Below are 20,408 nucleotides of genomic sequence, written 5' to 3'. Positions count from 1 at the left end.
GCATGCAGGTGGTGGATCAATTGCTTCATGGAATTAGTTGGGTCATGGCCTACTACCTCATTGGAAACAGCTCCTGTTTTTTCCCTTTTTTTTCTTCCTTTGTTTTCTCTGCCAACTCCACCTCCAGAGTCATCTCTCCCAGTGGAGAAAACCAGGAGGCCATGTGAAAACTTGGAACAATCAGTTCCTTCATTTCCTCCAAGGCGCTAGAGGAGGAAGTTTCTGGTGGGAAGGATGTAAAAGTTGATAAGAATCTAAGGGAGTCCTGGAAATACAGTAGGGAGCTGGGGATGGGAGATGAGCGACGGGCAAACAGGAGCAGTAGAACAGATGCCTAAGAGGCCAAGCAAAGCCTCATACACAGGGCATATGCTACGTGAGGGACTGGTGAGAATGAGCACATCTGGGTAGCCATGATGCACACATACATACATACATACATACATACATACATACATACATACATACACACACACACATATGTAAAAGTCTAATGACTAAGAAACACGAACTTAGAAGACAGATGACTCAGTGGGTAAAGCGACTGCTACATGAGGAGCTCATGTAAAGCCAGACCAGTGGTGCACACTTATAATCCCAGTATTCCTATAGCGAAGTGGGAAGTGTAGACCACAGGCTTGGAGTAGGAGTCTGTGGCAACGAACAAGAGACTCCATCATGAACACAGTAGAAAGTGAGGTCATCCACTGACCTCAACATGTGGAGTCCGTCATACACATGCACAAATGTGCATGTATATACCTCCTCCCCCTGCACTCAGCATGCATACACACTTGCACTACTTGTGGACTCATACACACACATATATACACACACACACACATACATGCATTTACACACATATACACAGACACACACATGTACATGCATACATACACAGACATACACATGCATGCATGCCTACACACTTGCCTACTTGTGGACTCCCTCATAATACACACACACATACATATACACATGCATACATGCATACACACATACACACACATACATGCATACACACAATACACACACACGTGCATGCATACATACAAATACACAGACACACACATGCATGAATACATACACACTTGCACTACTTGTGGACTCCCAAATACACACACACACACATGCATACATGCATATACACACACATACACAGTCATACACACACTCGTACATGCATACATATACACACACACAGACACACACATGCATGCATGCATATACACTTGCACTACTTGTGGACTCCCTCATACACACACACACACATGCATGTACATGCATACACACACATGCATGCATGCACACACACTTGCACTACTTGTGGACTCCCTCATACACACACACATGCATGTACATACACACACACACACATGCATGCATGCATATATACTTGCACTACTTGCAGAGGCCCTCAGACACGCATGCACTCATACATACTCAAAGATTAAAAACAAAAGCAAAGCAGATCATATGTCTGGGCAGTAAGAAGGATAAATTACACAAACTTAGAACCTCTTGTTGAGAACGCAGATGAATGTTATCTGTGAACACCCTGACTAGAAGTAGGTCTGACACACTGCCATAGCATGTGCCAAGGAGAAATGCACCGTTTTGCAGGTTGCTGGGCTTTTGTCTGCAGTCCTTGTCTCAGGTGTCGCATGATTTTTAAAAGTTCCCTCGTTCTCTGAAGCGCCTTTGTAAGATGAGGGGGCTAGCTTGTTACTAAGGAGATATCAGGTGTGCAAGTCTAGGGTTCTGCCAGAGAAATCGAGACATTCAAGACTAGATGTTATAAAATTTCAAGATTATTGTTAGAAAGGCCTGGACACAGTCTAATTCGATATGTAAAATATTCCAATTGTGAACTATATAACACACAGGAAAATGAATCTGTATAGTTTAAAGAATAACAAAATATATGCCCGCATGTCTGTACCAAGTTTCTGAACTAGGCTGTTCTCAGCACCTGAGGAGCTTGTCTGTGGCTTTCTTGATAGCGCCCCCTTCCCACCTGGGCCCTGGTTGGGTGTTTATTATCCTTTTGCTTTTCCTTACAGTTTTACCATTTATGATATATCCACACACAGTAGATTATTTAGCATAGGCTGTGTCTGAGCGTGACATTGCTGGACCCCTCTGTGCTTGCTCAGTCTCAGGGCCTTGTGTTTAAGATTTGCTCGAGGTGGATGAGTGGGGCTCTCCCACTGCTGAGAACCGAAGCTTCAACATGCACTACTCTTACAAATACGCTGCTGAGAGCGTCACTATTACCTTCTAGGCTTTTGCTGTGGTTACTGCTGTTGTCGTTTATACTTAATGTTCCCACCAGAAGATCCCATAACACCACAGTACCACCATCACGTGGGGAGACCTGACTTGTCAACATGACCCATGTGAGACAACATCAGAGTATGACTTTAAATTTCATTTCCTGGTGATTAGTGAATTTGGGAATATTTTCATATGTTTATGGGCTATTTGTATTTCCTGCATGGAAAAAGGCTAATCTTTTACCACTGAAACCTTTAGTGGTGGTGTTTTATTTTTTCCTCTCTCTCTTAGAAACGAGTCCTTCTCACCGGCTCCTGTTAACACCTGGAGCTCCAGTCTTCTCCCCTTTACGTTTTCTGATGAACTCACACCCTCAGTGTTTAGGATCTTAGTTTATCATTGTTTTCTTTGTGACTTGAATGGTCTGTCTTACATTTAAGAAATGATCCTCTACTCCGACATCCTAAAAGGATTCGGTTGTTTTCTAGAAGTTTAGTGTATGACTTTTCATATGGCTGCCGTCCCACCCATCTGGAATCATCATTAGCGAGGGATGTACAGTTGGGATGTAATTTCCCCCACATGGATAGTTAGTCATGTCTGTGGTGTTTATGAAGCAGCTTGTTCCCCACTGGTCAGCAACAGGACAGCTTTCTTATGTGCCTTTCTTCTGGTTCCATATGCAATTCTATTGGCCTGTTTACTCATCCTAATTCCAATAACTTAATAATGTACTTACTAACAATAGGCAGGGATAGCTGCTAAGACGGGCCCTTGGCTTTGCCGTTGTTCTTCAGGGTCATGGACAGTCATGGACTCTTTGCTAAGAATTCAACTTTAACAGAGTCCTAAATTTCCACGGGAAACTTTATGTCCTAAAATTTCTTTGCATTCATAGTTCATCCAGTATAGCACTGCTATCTTAAATTTATTTTCAGATGTATGTATTTTATTTTCTGTGTGTCTTTGTCTGTATGTATGTCTGGGCATTATGAGCATGCCTGGTGCCCTCACAGGACATGAGACCCCTTCTGGAACTGAAGTTACAGATGGTTGTGAGGTAAGAACCAAATCCTGGTCCTCTGCAAAAGCAACAAGTGAGCCATTTCTCCAGCCCCACAATGTCATCTTTTTAATGCCTAGCTCTTTAACTTAGATGAAGATATATTTCCTATGATGTTTTATAAACTTAGAATTTTTAATTTTTGACATAAAATCTTAGGCAAGTTTATAAGATTGATATTTTCTCCCATTGTCACTCTGTCTCAAAGACCTTGTGCAATGTAGAAAGCACCCTGCCTCTGAGCTATAGTCCGGGCCCTCTTTTTTTTTTTTTTTTTTTTTTCTGACAGAGTCTCATTAGGTTGCCCAGGCTTGCCTTAAACTTGCTTGTTAGATAAGGCAGGCCTTAAATGCCTGCTCTTCCTGCTTCCACCTCCCAAGTCCAGGCAGTAGAAAAGGCATGGAGCAGCATACCTGGCTCATAATTTCTTCTATGTATTCGTATCTCAAAAGGCATCTCTAAAGTATTAAGACTCTTTAGAAGAATAACCACAATAACCCAGTCACTAAAAGTAACAACTACTAAGGCTGCATCTGGGTTATGTGTTTCAATTTTCCCCAATTACCTCTTCATCTTTCTCCATTTTGGTGATGGGCTGTTCGATTCAAGGTCTTTCAAGGTCCACACAGGACAATGGATCTTGTTATCTTCAAGGTTCTCTTTTATCCCATCCTTCTATTTGCAATATATTTCCTGAAGAAACTGGGTCACCTGACCTCTAAAGTTCTTTAGAGTTTGGGTTTTTCTGGTTGTACCTTGTGGCACTGACTAACCTGCCCTTCTTCTTCTTTTTTTTTTTTTTAAAGATTTATTTATCTATTTTATGTATATGAGTATACTGTACCTGCCTTCAGACACACCAGAAGAGGACATCAGATCCCATTACAGATGGTTGTGAGCACCATATGGTTGCTGAGAATTGAATCAGGACCTCCAGAATAGCAATCAGTGCTCTTAACTGCTGCTATCTCTCCAGCCTCTTTAATTCCAGCACTGGGAGGCAAAGGCGGGAAGATCTCTATGAATTCTAGGGCAGCTTGCTTTACATAGATAGCTCCGGGCCAGCTAGGACTGTAAAGAGAGAACCTGTCTATAGAAAAAAAAATGTATGTAAGGAGGAACCTTGGTACAGTTCCCTAGGCGCTCAGAGTGGCCACAGCCACGGGCCACAGTAGAGAAGACTTAAGAGGGAGGAAAAAAAAAACTAGGACCGCTCGACGTTCGGCTGCTTTTTCCCTGCCCTTCTTCTTACACTTCTGTGGCTTGACAGTTAAGTCTAGAAGCACCAGTGGATGTCTGGTTCATTGTACTTTTATGGTTTGGGGTGTGGATGTGGGTAGAATCAGTCATCGATGAGCACAGTCTGGGTGGGTAGAATTGGCCATTGATGAGCACAGTCTGGCTACATTACTTCACTGGGGGGTTGCAAATTTAAGATAATCTACTTTCTAGTTCTTTGCTGCTGAACCCCCTTTCCTTTGCAGAAGAGTTTTAACTGTAGATCCAGTGGTTCAATATCTTGGGGAGCACTCAGATTTTCACATTTTTTGAATATGTTTTGGTCAGTTTCACTTTGACAGGATCAATTTTTGTTTTACCCAAGTTTAAAATCTATTACTCTGACACTGTTGATAATGTTTTCACTATAACTATATGCTATAGCTGTGTGTATATATATATATATATATATATATATATATATATATATATATATGTGTGTGTGTGTGTGTGTGTGTATACTTATGTATGTTATATATAGCTATAAGTACATAACTATAATGCTATGTTGTCACCTGTAATATCCATTTGCATTTCTCTTCTCTTTACTTAAATGATTTTTAAAATCACTGCCTATTAAACTTATATTCTTAAAAAAATTGCCTTTTGCTTTTTCTCTCTGCTGTTTTTTTTTTTTTTAATGGTATCTACCATTCCCTTCTCCCTGTTTTCCTCAGATTCATTTGCTTTTTAAACTTCTCGAACTGGGTGGGTATTTCGTTCACTAATGTTCAAACTTCTCTGTTGTCATTGTTAAGGCTATACAACTTCTTCTGAGAACCACTTGACATTCTCTGATGTATTTTATATGTCATATTCTTATCTCTCATCACTGCTAAGCATCTTCTATTTTCCATTAAGATTCTTTTCTAGTGATTTCATCTCTTCCATCTTGGGGCTACTTTCCTTCTGCCTATATCCCAAAATTTTATCTAATGAGGGTCTGTTGAAAGAAAATTCAGTCTTTTCTCTAAAAATGTTCTTTGAGCTATTTCAACAATATACGATTCACACAACATAAAATTCAACTACTTAAACACGTAAAACTCATCCATGTTTAGTATAGTTTAGCATATTTGGTATTTTCATTGCATCCAAAATACACAACAAACCCATTAAAATCAGTCCTTACATTTCTTCAACCTCTTCCACCTGTAGAGAACCACTAATTTTGCTTCTTCTGAGACGTTTATATACATGGACCCAAACACATATTCATGATGTGTGTCCCACATGTTTCAAGGTTCATCTTCATTAGAGAATATACCTAACTCCGTTCTGTTGCTGAGTAGTACTCTACTGTATGGACAAAATGTGTTTTATTTATCAGCTCGTCAGTGGATGGATATTGGATATTCCCCCTTTCAACCACTATGAGCAGTACTGCTGTGAACATTCATGTATAATATTTTGTGTGAAATTATTTTCATTACTCTTTTTGTGTACATGTGTACATGTCATGCATTTGTGTGTGTGGAAGATGTAGGTACCTGCATGCATGGCACAGGTGTGGAGGTCAAAGGACACCCGTGGCTGTTGGTGCCTTCTAACTTTTGTTTGGCCTGTGGCTTTCCCTCACAGCCAGGCTAGCTGGTTCCTAAGCTCCTAGGGATCTGCCTGTCTCCATGTCCCATCTCGTGATCACTTGGATTAGCTCTGCATTTTACATGGGTTTTGGGGATCCAGTCTTTTACTCTTGTTAACCCTCTCCTCAGACTGCTTTCATTTTTTTTTAAAAAAGTGAGAACCACCTAGGAACAGCAGTTAGAGTTCTATAGCCTTCTGAGAAACTGCCAGACAGTCCCTGAAAGAGCATGGTTGTTTATATTCCCAACAGACAAGGGTCCCAAATGTCTCCACATCCTCCTCAACACTTGTATTAAGCTTTTCTGATTTTAGCCATCTTAGGTATGGGAACTTGTATGCACTGTGGTTTGATTTGATGTCTTTGCATTCCAATGGTATTGAGCATTTTTTTATGTGTTTATGGGACATCTGCATAACTCTTCAGAGAAATGTCATTGCAGATCCTTTGTCCATTTTAAAATTGGGGTATTCAAATTTATTACATTATAAGAATTCCTTATACAGCTTGGACCCAGTGTTTGGTTATTATCTGATGAGTAAATATTTTCTTCTATTTGGGGTGTTACCTGTTCACATTCTTAAGGTTGTATTTAAGCCAGGCAGGGTAGCTCACTCCTTTATTCCCAGCACTTGGGAGGCAGAGGCAGGTGGATCTCTGTGAGTTTGAGGTCAGCCTGGTCTAGACAGTGAGTTATAGGCTAGCCAGAACTACATAGGAAGAAATGGTCTCAAAACATATTCAAATGTATTTTTATAGCATCAAGTGATTAAACTTTGATGATGTTTCATTTGTCTACCTTTCCTTTGCTGAGTGTCCTTTTATATTATCTGAGAAGTCTGTGCCATGCTCAAGGACACAGAGATCTATTCATCTATTTTCTCTTTAAAACTTTACAGTTTACCTCATGTTTGTCTTTGAACCACTTTGAGTTAATCATTTTTTACATGTTTGTAAGAAACAATCTATTTTCTGTCTTTTTTTCTTTTGCCTGTGAATATTCAGTTTTCCTGGAACCACTTATAGAAAAGACTGTTCTTTTTTTCCTCTCTTTCTCTATTGAACTATCTTGGCACCCTTGTTGAAAATCGACTAGCCATCAATATAAGGGTTTATTTCTGGACACTTGATTTTATCTATTGATTGGCATGTCAATCCGTGTGCTAGCAGCTTAGCTTTGTAGTAAGTCTTTAAGGTGAGAAGTGTTGGATCCTCAATGCTATTTTTCATGGCTTGCTTTTTGTAATTTGATATGGATTTTATGAACTGATTTATGCCATCTCAAAAAGCATATGTTAAATCCTTGCCCTCCATGCTGATGGTATTTGGGGATGTCTGTCTGTCATAAGATAATTAGGTTTAGGTTTGGATAAGGTCTTGTGGGTAGATCCCTGTATGCAGTGGCATTAATAGTTCCCTTATAAGGAGGTCTTTCTCTCTGCACTTCCCCCTTTTCTGTCTACACTATCGATACTGTGTGGTACTACACCAGGTATCATTATAATTCTTATGTTTTGTTATATCTATTTATAGATATTTACTATTTTAAGTAGTTTTAAAAAAAACTTTAGTGTGTGTGTGTGTGTGTGTGTGTGTGTGATGTAGTTCATGTGTGGAGGTCAGGGGACAACTAGTAGGAATCCTTCTCTCTTTCCACCACATAGGTTCCTAGGACTAAACTCAGAGACTGACAGATTTGTCTGCAAGTGCCTTTACCCACTGAGCCATCTCAGCAGCCCCTGGAATTGTTTCCTCAGTTTTATTTTATTTTTAGCGTTGCTGGGAATTGAACCCAGAATCTTGTGTATACTAGATAAGTGTTCTGCCAGTGAACTACGCCTCTCTAGTTCTCTCAAATGTATTTTCAGAGTGCTCACTACCAGTGCATAAACACACAAATGGTTTTGGAATGTTGATCTTGTGATCTGAAACATTTTATTTTCTCAGTTTTAATAGCTTTTTTCATGCATTACATAGGTTTGGCTATACAGGCAATTATCTGCAATGGGCACCCTTTTCATCCTTTCTTCTCAGCTTGTATACTTTTCATTTAATTTTCTTGCCTAACCCAGTATATCACTGAACAGAAGTGGTGAGATCAGGCATTACCAGATTGTTATTTCTCTTACAGGGAAATATTCAGTCTTTCGCCAGTAAGTATGGTGTTATATGTGGGGTTGCCTTTGTTCTAGAAAAGTGGTTTTGTTGATTACACAATCCTACTTTGACAAGTTTTTTTCCCTTTACCAGTACATGAAAGAGCATCCTACTGTGTTTTGGCTTGTTTGTTACTGTTCAAGTGTCAACTGTCAGCCTACTCACCATTCATATGCAGATGATCTGTCTTTTATTTCTGGTAACTTTTGAGATTATCTCTTTATCGTTGATGATCTGAGGTTTCACTCTGACGTATGCAGGCTGCTTTTTTTCCTGAAGGGTTTTATTATGCAGTTATTAGATAGCATAGGTTCTAATTACTATTAGATAATGGGTATTCTAATATGCACACTGCTCTCCACTGTTTCTGTCTCCTCTGTCCTCTATGGTTTGAGAGTTTGTCTCTGAGTTACTCATTTTTCTATGTTAATTCTTTGAGGTCTAGAATAGAGCTGAGTTCCTTCCTACAGGATTACTATTGGCTTTTACTATTTGTCAAGTGTGAAACTTAGTTTTCAATCTCTGACTCTGGAAAACACTTGGAAGTGATCTGAACCGAGCTACAGTCAAGATGGAAGCGACTGAGCATTCCTCAACCTCCTATTTACCAAGTCAGCAATACCATCAGGGAGCAGCACCGGGGGTCAAGGAAACACTTCAAAGTCGACCCTTACCGGCCAGGAGGCTGGCAAGGTCCTAGCCACCAGACTCAACCTTGTGGAGCAAGTTGACACCTGATTCTAATGGTGCGGGCACAAGCAGAAGGACACCACTGAGCATGCGCCCTATCGTATCCTGTCCAGCCTTGCACTAGTAGACAGCATGCACCCTTGAGCCCTCACCCTACCCTACCTGGCTCAGCCTCTCACTCTACCATTACTGGTTGTTTCACCACCAATGCCTGCAACAAGGATGGAGAACCAGGGACCTCTCTATCCACCTGGGGCTAACTCCTCTCTGGTCAGTGGGCACAGGTGCTTCTATTGGGGCTGGAGGGTAGGCCAGGTGGGAATCTTCCTGAGACAACCATAACCCCTGGCTTCCCACAGTCTGGAAGCCTTAAGGAGGCTCAGCATCCAGATATAAAGGCAGAAATGGTATGTCACATAGTGAACCAATCTCCAAGGATACTTGAATCTATAGGGAAGCTATCCTGTAGACCCAGCAGTACCACATCTGAGTCCCTAATCTGCACGTGCTTGGTTGCAGCTTTTATTATTCTGTTCTGAGAGGGTTCACATACCCAAGGCTAGCCTGAACTTAGTGTAGCTGAGGAGGACCTCCCACTCCTGGTCCCTCTGGCTCCACCTTCCTATTTTAGAAGTTTGTTTTATTTTGTAGTTGTTTTGTTTTAGGCCTGGAGTTTGAAGTTTCCATCCCCTCCCCCTAGATGATGGGCTGTTCAACAACTATCTGTGAGAGTTTTAGATATTTTTTTCATTTAACATTTATTTTATTTTTTTATTCCTCCTCCATGCACTTTTATGTTCCTCCTTGCTCTAGAGTTAGGTTTTTTGGTGTGAGTTTGTGTGTGTTTATTAATGTTTCTCAACTTGCTTTGTAGAGACCTATTGTGTTTTTGTTTCTACCAATGGCATATTGATAATAAATTATTTATAGGAACAAAATATACTTCAACTCTTATAAAATGTATAGCAAATACACAGTGTCAGTGTCGTCCATGAGTACATAAAGGATGGATTGTCAACAGTTGCATAGAAGTTTTAGTGCTTTGTAGGCAAACTTCCTTGCTAGCCTCTTTGATTCCAGAGGCATTTCCTGCCCCCATCATGCACTGCAGGTAGGCACTCTGCTGCTGGGCCTCACTATGTGTGTCTCCTATTACATCCCAGCTTTGGTGGCTCTAGCATGGTCTGTTTTCCTCCATGATGCACTTAGACGTGAAGGTGAAAGCCTCCAAGGCTTTGCACTAACCATCAGGATGAAGCCTGGCACTGGCTGTTCCACCACCAGCTCACTGGATTGTCTCTGACCTCTGCAGATTCATTCCTTTCATCCCAGCACAGTGCAGCGTGTTGAAAGAGTTGTAACAGGCATGCGCAGACATTTCAGAATTTTAAATGAGGTGCCTGTTGAAGGCAACGAATCTGCTTCCTTGTTAGTGATGGAAACCCAAAGCCTGTCATTTGTTTTACTTCTAAGCATCTGACCTAGAAATATTCAGAAAAAAAATAATGGTCTATTTTTCTCCTTAAAATCTCCATCAAAGGAGACTCTATAACCTCCTTGTGGTGATTGTCGCCATGGCCAAATTATTCCCTTCTCTACGTCCACATCCTTGAGATCTGAGGCTTCAGATTTCCCCACAAGAGGCAAAGTTTCTCCAGGAGCTTGAATCTAGGTTGGCTATTGGCCTGTTTTGTCAATAGCAGGACATTAAGTATGTCCCAAGCTGGGGTGTTAAAGGTCTTAATCACTGGAGAGTATCTTCCCGCTGTGCTTGGAGATCTGACACCATCACATGAATGAGGCCAGGCCAGGAAGTGAGAAACCATGTGCAGGCAAAAAAGTAAGTGCTCACATTTTCTTTAGAGAATTAATTGCAGAGATAAACGATGCATCTTTATTGTTTTTATTTCCTGTCCTGTCCCAGTTTTTGAGATGTAAAAATAATCACCAAAACACTTGCATAGCTCAACTGTACTAAAAGGTTTGCCAATTCTGAATATAAATATAAAATTTTATATTCTTATTCATATAAACTATATGAATAAGATATACCCTATATGTGCTTCTATCAAACGAATTAGAGAACACAAAATACATATTGCTCAATGCAAAGCCCAGTTGGAGCATAAAGGAAGGAATTTAGGATTTTTCTTCATGGCAAGGAAAGCCAATCTGATACATGAGACTGAAGTAATTATTGATAGGAAGAGATCTGGGAGTTTTCAATATAAGTTAATGGTAAGAATTGGATACTTAAGAAATCAAGTCAGTACGAGTCCCATTGACAGAAACATAATGTTGCTGTGTTTGTCTGCCCTTGAGAACGGTGATGCATTCTGGGAATCATGATTTAAGAATAATATTGACAAACTAGAATGGATCAAAGAGGAAGCTTCAAGATAGTGACACAGGTGGGAGTCATTTCAGACAAAATTCAGTTGGAGGACCTGTGATATAATTTGTCACGGGAAGCCCTGGTTACAAATTCCCAGGACTGCAGCTCAGTCCTAGGGAACAGTGAGCAGAAAGCACACATCAAACTCTGAGCACACAAACTTAGGGTCAACAGGTGCAAGCCACAGGTTTTAGGTCAAATCCACAAGCAGTCCTCCACTGGAATGTCTGCTTTGTAAGTTTGGCAGCCTGGAGGCAGTGATGGGAGGTGCAAGGGGAGAGGTGTTTGTCAGGACCCTGGAGTGAAGTGGGTGACAGGACTCCAAACCCCTCTCCCTTCCTGATGCTGTGATCCTTTCTGTTTGGGAACTATGAGCAAGGCTGGGCGTAGGTTGTAGGACACCATGAGTCAGCTCTATGTGGGTAAAAGCTGTAGCAACCAGAACATCTGTTTGCAAACGACAAACCTTAGAAAGGTCAAGGCAGATGCTTCTGTTCATTAGTCTTAAGCCTTTGAGGACTTGCATACAGCCACAGAATGGCTACATATTTCAAAGCCAGGCTGGGTTTACCAATGACAGTTTACACTATCATTCACTCTCCAGTTGATTGATAGTCACAAGCTGCAGTCTTTAAAGATGTAGAAGTTAGCCTTAAGGATTGTCCTTTTCTCTTGGCCAGTGCCTGTTTTTTTGAGGTGGCCAAGTCCCCTTTTAATTCCCACATCCATCATTCATCCATCATCCACCCATCCACCATCTATCTACCAATCTACCCATCTATCCATCTACCATCCACTCATCTACCATCCACCAATCTATCCATCCATCCACCATCCATCCATCCATCCATCCATCCATCTCTAATCTCACTAGAACCTCCCACTGGGCTCCACACTGCCTTAGGGAGAATTCTCCGAAGAGAGTTTTGGCCTTTATACTGTCTCGACAATTTGTTCTTCCAGTCCCAAGGCACATCCTGGTAGGGGACAGCCAAGCATTTGAGAAGCGAGCTGAGAATTGGCCTCCTACCTTGACAAGTGAAGCATCTGATGTGGAAGTGGTTGTTGTGGACACGGACCACCTCCCCTTTGCAGGTGTCTCCACAGCGGTAGCACTGGATGACATTGGAGCTGCCCCGGGGACTGTATGGACTCTGCTGGTAAGGAACTGTAAATAGAAACAAGAGATCAGTGTCTAGGGGGTTCTAATTCTTTGGAAAGTCAGTCATAAGTCATCATAATCTTAACTAGAAGAATAAGAGGTAGGAAGGGTAGAAATGATCCCTCCACCAAACAAAAGTCCTCAGCATGTTATATATGGCAAGCTTGGCACTGGGTGGCTCTGAGAAGAGTCTATTAGCCTCCTCTAACAGGCAAAAACTCAGGTGTGCATACAGCCTTCCCTTACAACCATAGAAGCAAATTGCTGAACAAAGAGAAATGAAAGAGGGAACAGTGTACAGATGTGTGCTGTATAAGGTCTGGGCCAAGGTCATGTACATGACAGGGACCCTTGGCATCAGCTGGGAAGGCCCTATTGCCTGATGCTTCCCTGGCTGAAGTGACAATGCTTCTTGCCTGTAAACAAACCCACTGTACTGACAGTCATAGAAAGCAGACTGTCATACATAGAACAGAGTGCTTGATCATAACAGATGATTGTTACTCATTTTGTGTTTCCTGTATGATACTTTTCATTGTTACTGTACAGTTCCTTAAACCACGGGTCAAAGCCTCCTATGGGGACATGTAACTGAGTTGTAAAAAATAAAATCTGGCAACAGTCAAAGATTTCTGAATATGTAGCAAAATAATGATGATGATAATGACAGTGATGATGATGATAATAATAATAATAATAATAATAAAAATCATCTAATGTGTTGTGAATCTAGGTGTTCCTGGCAGTGCTCAGCTGTGCTGCGCTGTGAGACTTTACCTCAGCCTTGTCTTTGAAGACACTGGCCACTGCTCATGCCATTGTACCATGCAGTGCTAAAGAAAGTTGGCTCAGATCTGACACCATGGTGTGTTCTGAACTACAGTGGTTTTATTGATGTACCAGGTCTTCTCCTCTCATAGAAACATATTAGCTTAATTAAGGAAAATAAAGACTTCTGCTACTTTCCAACTGTCAGCATGCAAGTAGCAAAAAAAGTTCATCATTGGGTTGTATTGTGTTAGGATGTCTGATTTTAAAAACTTTTGAGTTCCACAAAGTTGTTAATTCAGTTTTGAATTTGGATTGAGGCAGAATTTCCAGTAGTTTCTGAAATGACTATAACAATACTTTACAAGTTTTATACAACATATTCATGCAAAGTACCACTGCCAGTATCGGGCAGTATGGAGAGATCTATTCACTACTGATCATGGTTACTTTAGAGATGTACTTTCCCTGAGATGTCATCAGTTGCTTATGTAGAGATGTGGTGTGGTCTGGTCACTTGGAATTGAATAAGAGCTATCTGCTTATACCATAAGACCTCAGGGTTGAAATGATATTAAGAGCCTGATTATAACCTGATATAAGTAACTTTGCCTTTGAAGAATCCAATCTTTCTTGTAGGTTGCTTTAGTCACCTTGGATGAGATATTACTCAGTTCCTTTATTTCTACTTGAAGTTGGAGACACAGTTAAACACCATCTGTTCATGCTCCATTAGAAGGTCCACTCTTGTCCTGAAAATACCACTTACACATGCAGTTTTCATGGATGAGTGGATTCTCAGTAACCTTGAACTACAGAGAGATTCAGAGATCTCATCCTTTAGAACTTCTTAACCTAGTGTAGCTGAGGTCTGTTCACTGGCATTTGAATGGTGACTTATTTGGCAATGGAGTGTGAATGGGAATTGTGTGTGCCTCCCTCAAGGAGCCAGTATTTTATCTGTATCTTGTCCTTCTCTTCACCTAGCTGTGAGTGAAGAATAGCCTGATAGTATCAGGATGCTGGAGCCTGGATCCATGCGTAAGCATCCAACATGAGCAAGGACCAATCTTTGTTGTCATGGCACCCGAAACCTTTAGTTAGTGCAGCACAACCAAGACTGTCCTCTTTGATCCATCAGGAACCTGGTGTTTTCCCCAGCTAAATTTGGCATTACCAATATCATCCTCCAGCCAGCTTCACTGCCAGGAGGACTCCGGTTTCTACAGCTCACCTCATCACTCTTTTCTCTTTACAGACAAGAGAATAGAGCTTCTGATTCTTTCCTCCTTACAAGTGTCCTAAATCACAAGTGTGCTGGAGAGCAAAGACCTGGGTGTTTAGCCCTGAAACTGGACTCTGAGAATTTTGATAGCGAAGGTGGGAGATAAAAACATCACACACACACACACACACACACACACACACACACACACAGACACACAGACACACACACACACACACACAGAGACAGAGATACAGAGAGAGACAGAGAGACAGAGAGAGACAGAGAGAGTTATAGTGGCCTTGAACTCATATTCTTTTGACTCTGTCTCTCAACTACTAGGATTATGGACATCACCAAGATGCCTGTCTCAATTTTATAATCTCTCTCTCCATTACTCATCGTCTTCTTTTCTATCTTAAGTTAAAGACAGAAGGGGTAAATCAAAGAGATGCATTTATTAGCCGGGTAAAGAAATCATAAACTCACTTGAATGAGTTAACATGGAAAAGTCCATTAACTGCCCTGCAAGAGGCTGAGAAATGACTCAGGGGTAAGGAACTCTTGCTTCACCCATCTCAGGCAGCTCTCATCCTTCTGTAACTCTAGCAGCAGAGGATCCACTATCTTCTGGCCTCTGTGTGTACCCATGCATGCATCCAGGTGTGTGTGTGTGTGTGTGTGTGTCCTCCTGAAACTCCAGCAGCAGACAATCTGATATCTTCTTGTGCTTCTGTGTACACCCACACATGTATCCAGGTGGGTGTGTCCTCCTATAACTCCAGCTGGAGAGGGTCTCTCTGGCCTCTATGTACCCGTGCATGCACCCAGGTGTGTGTATGTGCATGTGTGTGTCCTGGAAATGTTGACTGGAATCATGACCACTATGGCTCCATAGCTTAAAAGCAATTCTCTTCACCTAGAATGCTTCATAAAACATTCTCTTTAGTCTAATCCATTTTTCTTCTTTTTCGAGTTTCTGCCCGAGTCCCCTGGAAAATATTACACTCCCTTCTCTTCTCTGGTTTGTGAGAAAATATAAATCCCACTCATATGAGCAGCATGGTGATATACCACTGCCAAGGGAAGCAAAGCTGTGAGCCTGGAAATAAAATCAGAACAAATAGTACCACCATCCCCACTGGTGAGGAGAGCTTGGAAGGCTCCCAGACTCCCACCAGAACCAAAGCACACGTGCTCATCTACGACTTTTATTCAATCTGTCCTATAGTTCGAGAACACCATCCAAGGTCAATTTAATTGTTTCTAGTTTAGGGGAGTGGAATTGTGGGCATAATCCTCCATCAGAATTCAGTCTTTGAACCTGATAGAAAGAGATAAAATTAGAGGGGCAGATGAGGAAAATGGACCTTTGTGGACTGATACATTAACTCTGTTCACTCCCCCCCTCCCCATGAGGATGTTAGCAGAAGGACGTTGTGCATGGTCAGGGCTCTAGGAGTGTGTGGTGCTTATAACTAGATCATTAGCAGAAACTCACACGCACCCCCGGAAGACTTCCTCCAGGTTGCTGATGGAGGCTTATTATAAAAGGGTGGGGCTTTGTTTTTTATTTTGTTTTTTGTTTTTAATTTGGTTTTTCAAGACAAGGTTTCTCTGTGTTAACAGCCTTGGCTATCCTGGAACTTGCTTTGTAGACCAGGCTGTCCCAGAACTTTCAGAAATTCACCTGCCCCTGCCCCCCAAGTGCTGAGGTTAAAGGTGTGTGCCACCATACCCAGCTCCAAGACCTTTTTAAAACCAGACAGTGTCAACAAGACCTCTGGGGTCTGGAGGTTGGGCTGAGATATGCTACCTATGCCCCTGCCCTGGCAGCTATCTGGTTTCCAGTGAGATTTTGTGTGTTTGGCTAATTAGATTAGGAAATTTAACTAACCTTATTTTTTTGTGCGTGGGACGAGTAGAGAGTATGTGTCCTCTCTCCACCAATCTGTAGCTCCTGCGAAATGTTGATTTATTTGGAATTTGATTTTAGTTGTGATGCCAGAAGACAGAACTTAGGGCTTTACACATACCCAGCAAGCTCTGTCACTGAACTACCCCACAACCCAAATGCTGAGATTGACAGTTGACGTTCTCCTGGCTATTCCCCGCCTCAACACACATACTCTTTTTAAACCTATAGAGTAGTGAGGTTCAATCTTGTGGTTTATCACATTTATCTTATTATGTGTAAAGGTCTTTTAGATTCCAAGTTGATTTTCACGGAGATTTCCAAACTAACTACCATACAGGTAAGGACCCTGTCCTTGAGAACACCAATTAAGAGTGGTGACAAGCCTCATGGGACAGTAGCTCTGTTTGTCATAAACTTGGCATTGCCAAGTACTAGCATATAGATTGTGTCATATAGTCTCAATATGCTTTCAGGAAACCTCTGGCTTCTTTTAGAATTATTTGGGTGAGAGTCATGACTGATATCAGCCTTTAGAAAGTGCTATCTAGCGGTGCATGCTGGGCTGGCTAGCGAGTATCTGCATTGTCCAGTTTACTAGTCATCAGCTGTATGTAGCTGTTGGACATTTGAAACGTGGTGAGCATGACTGAGAAAATTTTGAGTTACTTTTGATTGGCATAAGCTTATGCAGAAGTAGCCATATGTGGCTAGTGGCTACCATATTGGACAGTACAAGTAAAGCAAGATTCAAAAAGACAATATCAGGCAGAGAGAAAAGAAATTAACTCTGGTTGAGTTCTGTTAATACAAAAACAGCATGTGTAAATTATCTCAGATACCATCTTTGACATAAACTATTCTCTTTTTTTTTGAGATAAGGTCTCTCTAATATAATCCTGAAGTTAGCTTAGAACTCAGAAATCCTCTTGCCTCTGTCTCCTGAATGCTAGGATTAGAGGTATGTTCCATTTCTAATACCACCTCCTGTTCCAAATTTTTTATCCTCCCCTCCCAAAGTTTTAAAGTTATATTAAAAATCCAATTTGTAATCAGTACCAAATGTACACACACTTACACATCCTGAATTTGATCTCAAAGTAAAAGCTTCTAAGCTGTGTAAAAAAAAAAACACTGAGTTTCCTGGGCTCAAGAGGTGGCTCAGTGGTTAACACTGGTTGCTCTTCCAGAGGACCAGGATTCCATTTCTAGCAACTACAGGTGGCTCACAACCAACCATTGCTAACTCCAAGTCCACAGGATCCAAAGCCCTCTTCTGGTTTCCATGGGCAGTCCATACATGTGCATGTGGTACATAGACATGTACTGAGGGACACACATACACACTTAAAAATCATATACATATGTATATATGCAAATAGTATAATTTTCTTATGGCTAAAACATATTTGTAATATATATTCATGTATATATACATAATATGTATATGTGTATATACACACACACATGAATCTACATACATATATAGATAAGTAACATTTATGTTATACATTAATCTGTTGATGGGAACCTGATTCTTTAACTTGGCTCTAGTGAACAGGTATTTCACGAACAATGGTGCGCACATGTCTGTTGTATGCCTACGTAGATCCCTTCAAGTTCGTACTGTTGAGAGGTATGTCTGGATCATGTGACAGCTCTTTATTTTAGCTCCTGAGGAGCCTGCATGCTGATTTGTATGGTGGCTGTGCTCATTTCTATCCCGCCAACTGTGCGTGAGGGTCCCCACTCCAGCCTCACCAACATTTGTTTGCTATCCAGAAGTTTGATTCAGCACCTGATTCTGCACCTGTGTTTCCTCCCTGGCTAACTTTCTATGCCTTCATGTACCTTTCTCTGAGAGGGCTGGTGGCGACCCGGGTTTTGTTTCCCTCTCTGCTCGTGCCTCGTTTTCTGATTTTGGATTAATCCTATAATTTCTCAAGCCTCAGCTCTGTTCCTGGCCACCAGGCAATCGCAGACAATATGATTTATAAGGCTCAATCTAATTAACAAATGGTTTTGTCTTTGCGGTCTGTTTCTGGCTTTCTCTTCTCCCATACTCTATCCTCTCTACTAAACAGTCCTACAGTTAAACTAAACTCTGTTTTATGCTACCAGATTTATTAGTCCCTTTAAAAGCAGATAATGGCACAGTTCTCCCCTCCCCCCATAAGCATTATAAGTTATCTTCTTCCTACCCATGGGCCACCTGTGCAATCTTCTCTTCCTTCTCCCCACGGGTCACTTGACCTTGGAGATAAAAATGTTCCCAAGTTTTAATAGAGTGTCTTTGGAATAGTCTTTAAAGAGTAGAGACACCTATGCTATGTTGGAGTCTAATTAAGAGAGAAACAAAGCTGATTTGGAGACAGTCTAACAGCTTGAATAATTGCCTAGAAGTGTAATAAAAACAGCAGAGTTTCCTGTTGCAAAGCGAAACATCAAGCAGAGGACCTACTGCTTCAGCAATGAGCTGCCAATGCCCTGGGGCCCAGAGAAATGCACACCTAGGCGGGGTGCAGGACGCAGCAGCTGCCGCTCTACAGCGTGCTGACTCTATTAGAACCCAAAGCACCCTGAGTGTGTTCTCAAGTGTTAGCTAAGTACTGAGGAAACCCAAGTGTGGATCCTGGCACTCTGTGTGAAAGGTCAAGGGGTTTGCATAGGAATGGATCCACCAACTCACAATGGGATGCTGGGTTTGACTTCAGAGTTGAACTGCTCGTACTGGCATGATCTAGCTTCCTAAGGTGAGACAGTAGAGATGCTAATCTCTACACTGGAAAAGGAAAAGCACATGGCTGCTGGCATTGAGGGTGGGATGGGCTTTGGATTATAGCCTTATAACTTGATGGGTGTCTGACTGAGCAAGTTGCAAAACTGAGCCCTCAATTTCCCTATCTTTAGAGTGGGGGCACCATGGCACAGTTTAAGTCACTTAAATCGTGCTCACGGTACTCTTTGATGCATAACTTGCATTCAAACAGTAATAATTAATTTTAAAGACCTTCAGAAGTCCTGTATCTTTACTTTGAACCCATTTTTCAAAATTACCCCCACCAGCTAGCCACTGAACCTGGCTCAGACAGCTCTCAAACCCACTGCTGGACAAATTCAGCAAGGATTCCTTTCTTTCCCTTCTTGGCGGCTCTCAAAGTAAAGCTGATGGTTCCAGACCACTCGCCATCTTGAACAAACTCTTTCTTCTCAGGACCCCTTTGTTTAAGGTTTACTGTGAGCTGCAGAGGAATGTATGAATTGGGCCCTTCAGCTGTGGGAATGAGACTAGATCTGTCTGGAACGTCCCTATGTATTTGAGAACATTTGCTGTTTCCAGGGGGGAAGAGTTTGAGTGCTTATCTAGGATAGGTGAGCGATTGGATGCTTTTGGTAACCCGAGAGGGTCAAGTCTGTGTCATGCCAATAATGTTCATTGACATAAGACCTTTGGAGCAGAAAGGTCATTCATATGCAGCCTGGGAGCCCCATGCAGGCAAGGACCACACTCTTGTCTAGCAGTTTGCTCTCAGCACCAAGCACACACTACGTGTTCATCTCACCATGCTGCCGTTTTCTTCTCAGAAAACCACTGAACAAATGAATAAGCCGAGGCCTAGAGGAGAGGGGCTTGTCAAACTTGCACAAACCACAGAGACTTGCCCCGAAGCACAAACATGGACCAAAGTAGGCGGACCAGAGGTCAGCTGGGCTGACACAGCCCAGGTCATAGAAAGGTGGTCAGAGAGCTTTACAAAGGTGAAGTTACACTAAACCTAGTGGACACACGCTGGGCGATAGTGTTACATTGGTGGCCAGGGTTAGTTTACAAGATTTAGAAGCCGGGGTGAAGCAAAAGGAGTGAGTGCAGAGGTAACGTTTGCAAGGGCAAT

The 20,408-nt window shown here is 41.7% G+C and overlaps 1 protein-coding gene across 3 annotated transcripts in view; it reads right to left on the bottom strand.

Annotated features, from left to right (window-relative positions):
* Ablim3 (actin binding LIM protein family member 3) overlaps nucleotides 1-20,408 on the bottom strand; it is a 114,273-nt gene that overhangs the window by 59,347 nt on the left and 34,518 nt on the right. For all 3 annotated transcript variants that reach the window (XM_028774164.1, XM_028774165.1, XM_028774166.1), the window contains exon 3: nucleotides 12,476-12,613. In XM_028774164.1, the coding sequence (XP_028629997.1) occupies nucleotides 12,476-12,613 (138 nt within the window). The remainder of the gene's footprint in view (nucleotides 1-12,475; nucleotides 12,614-20,408) is intronic.

This window comes from Grammomys surdaster, unplaced genomic scaffold (assembly GCF_004785775.1).
Source record: "Grammomys surdaster isolate TR1022 unplaced genomic scaffold, NIH_TR_1.0 239, whole genome shotgun sequence".
NCBI lineage: Eukaryota > Metazoa > Chordata > Mammalia > Rodentia > Muridae > Grammomys > Grammomys surdaster.
This window is presented reverse-complemented; position numbering and strand designations above follow the sequence as displayed.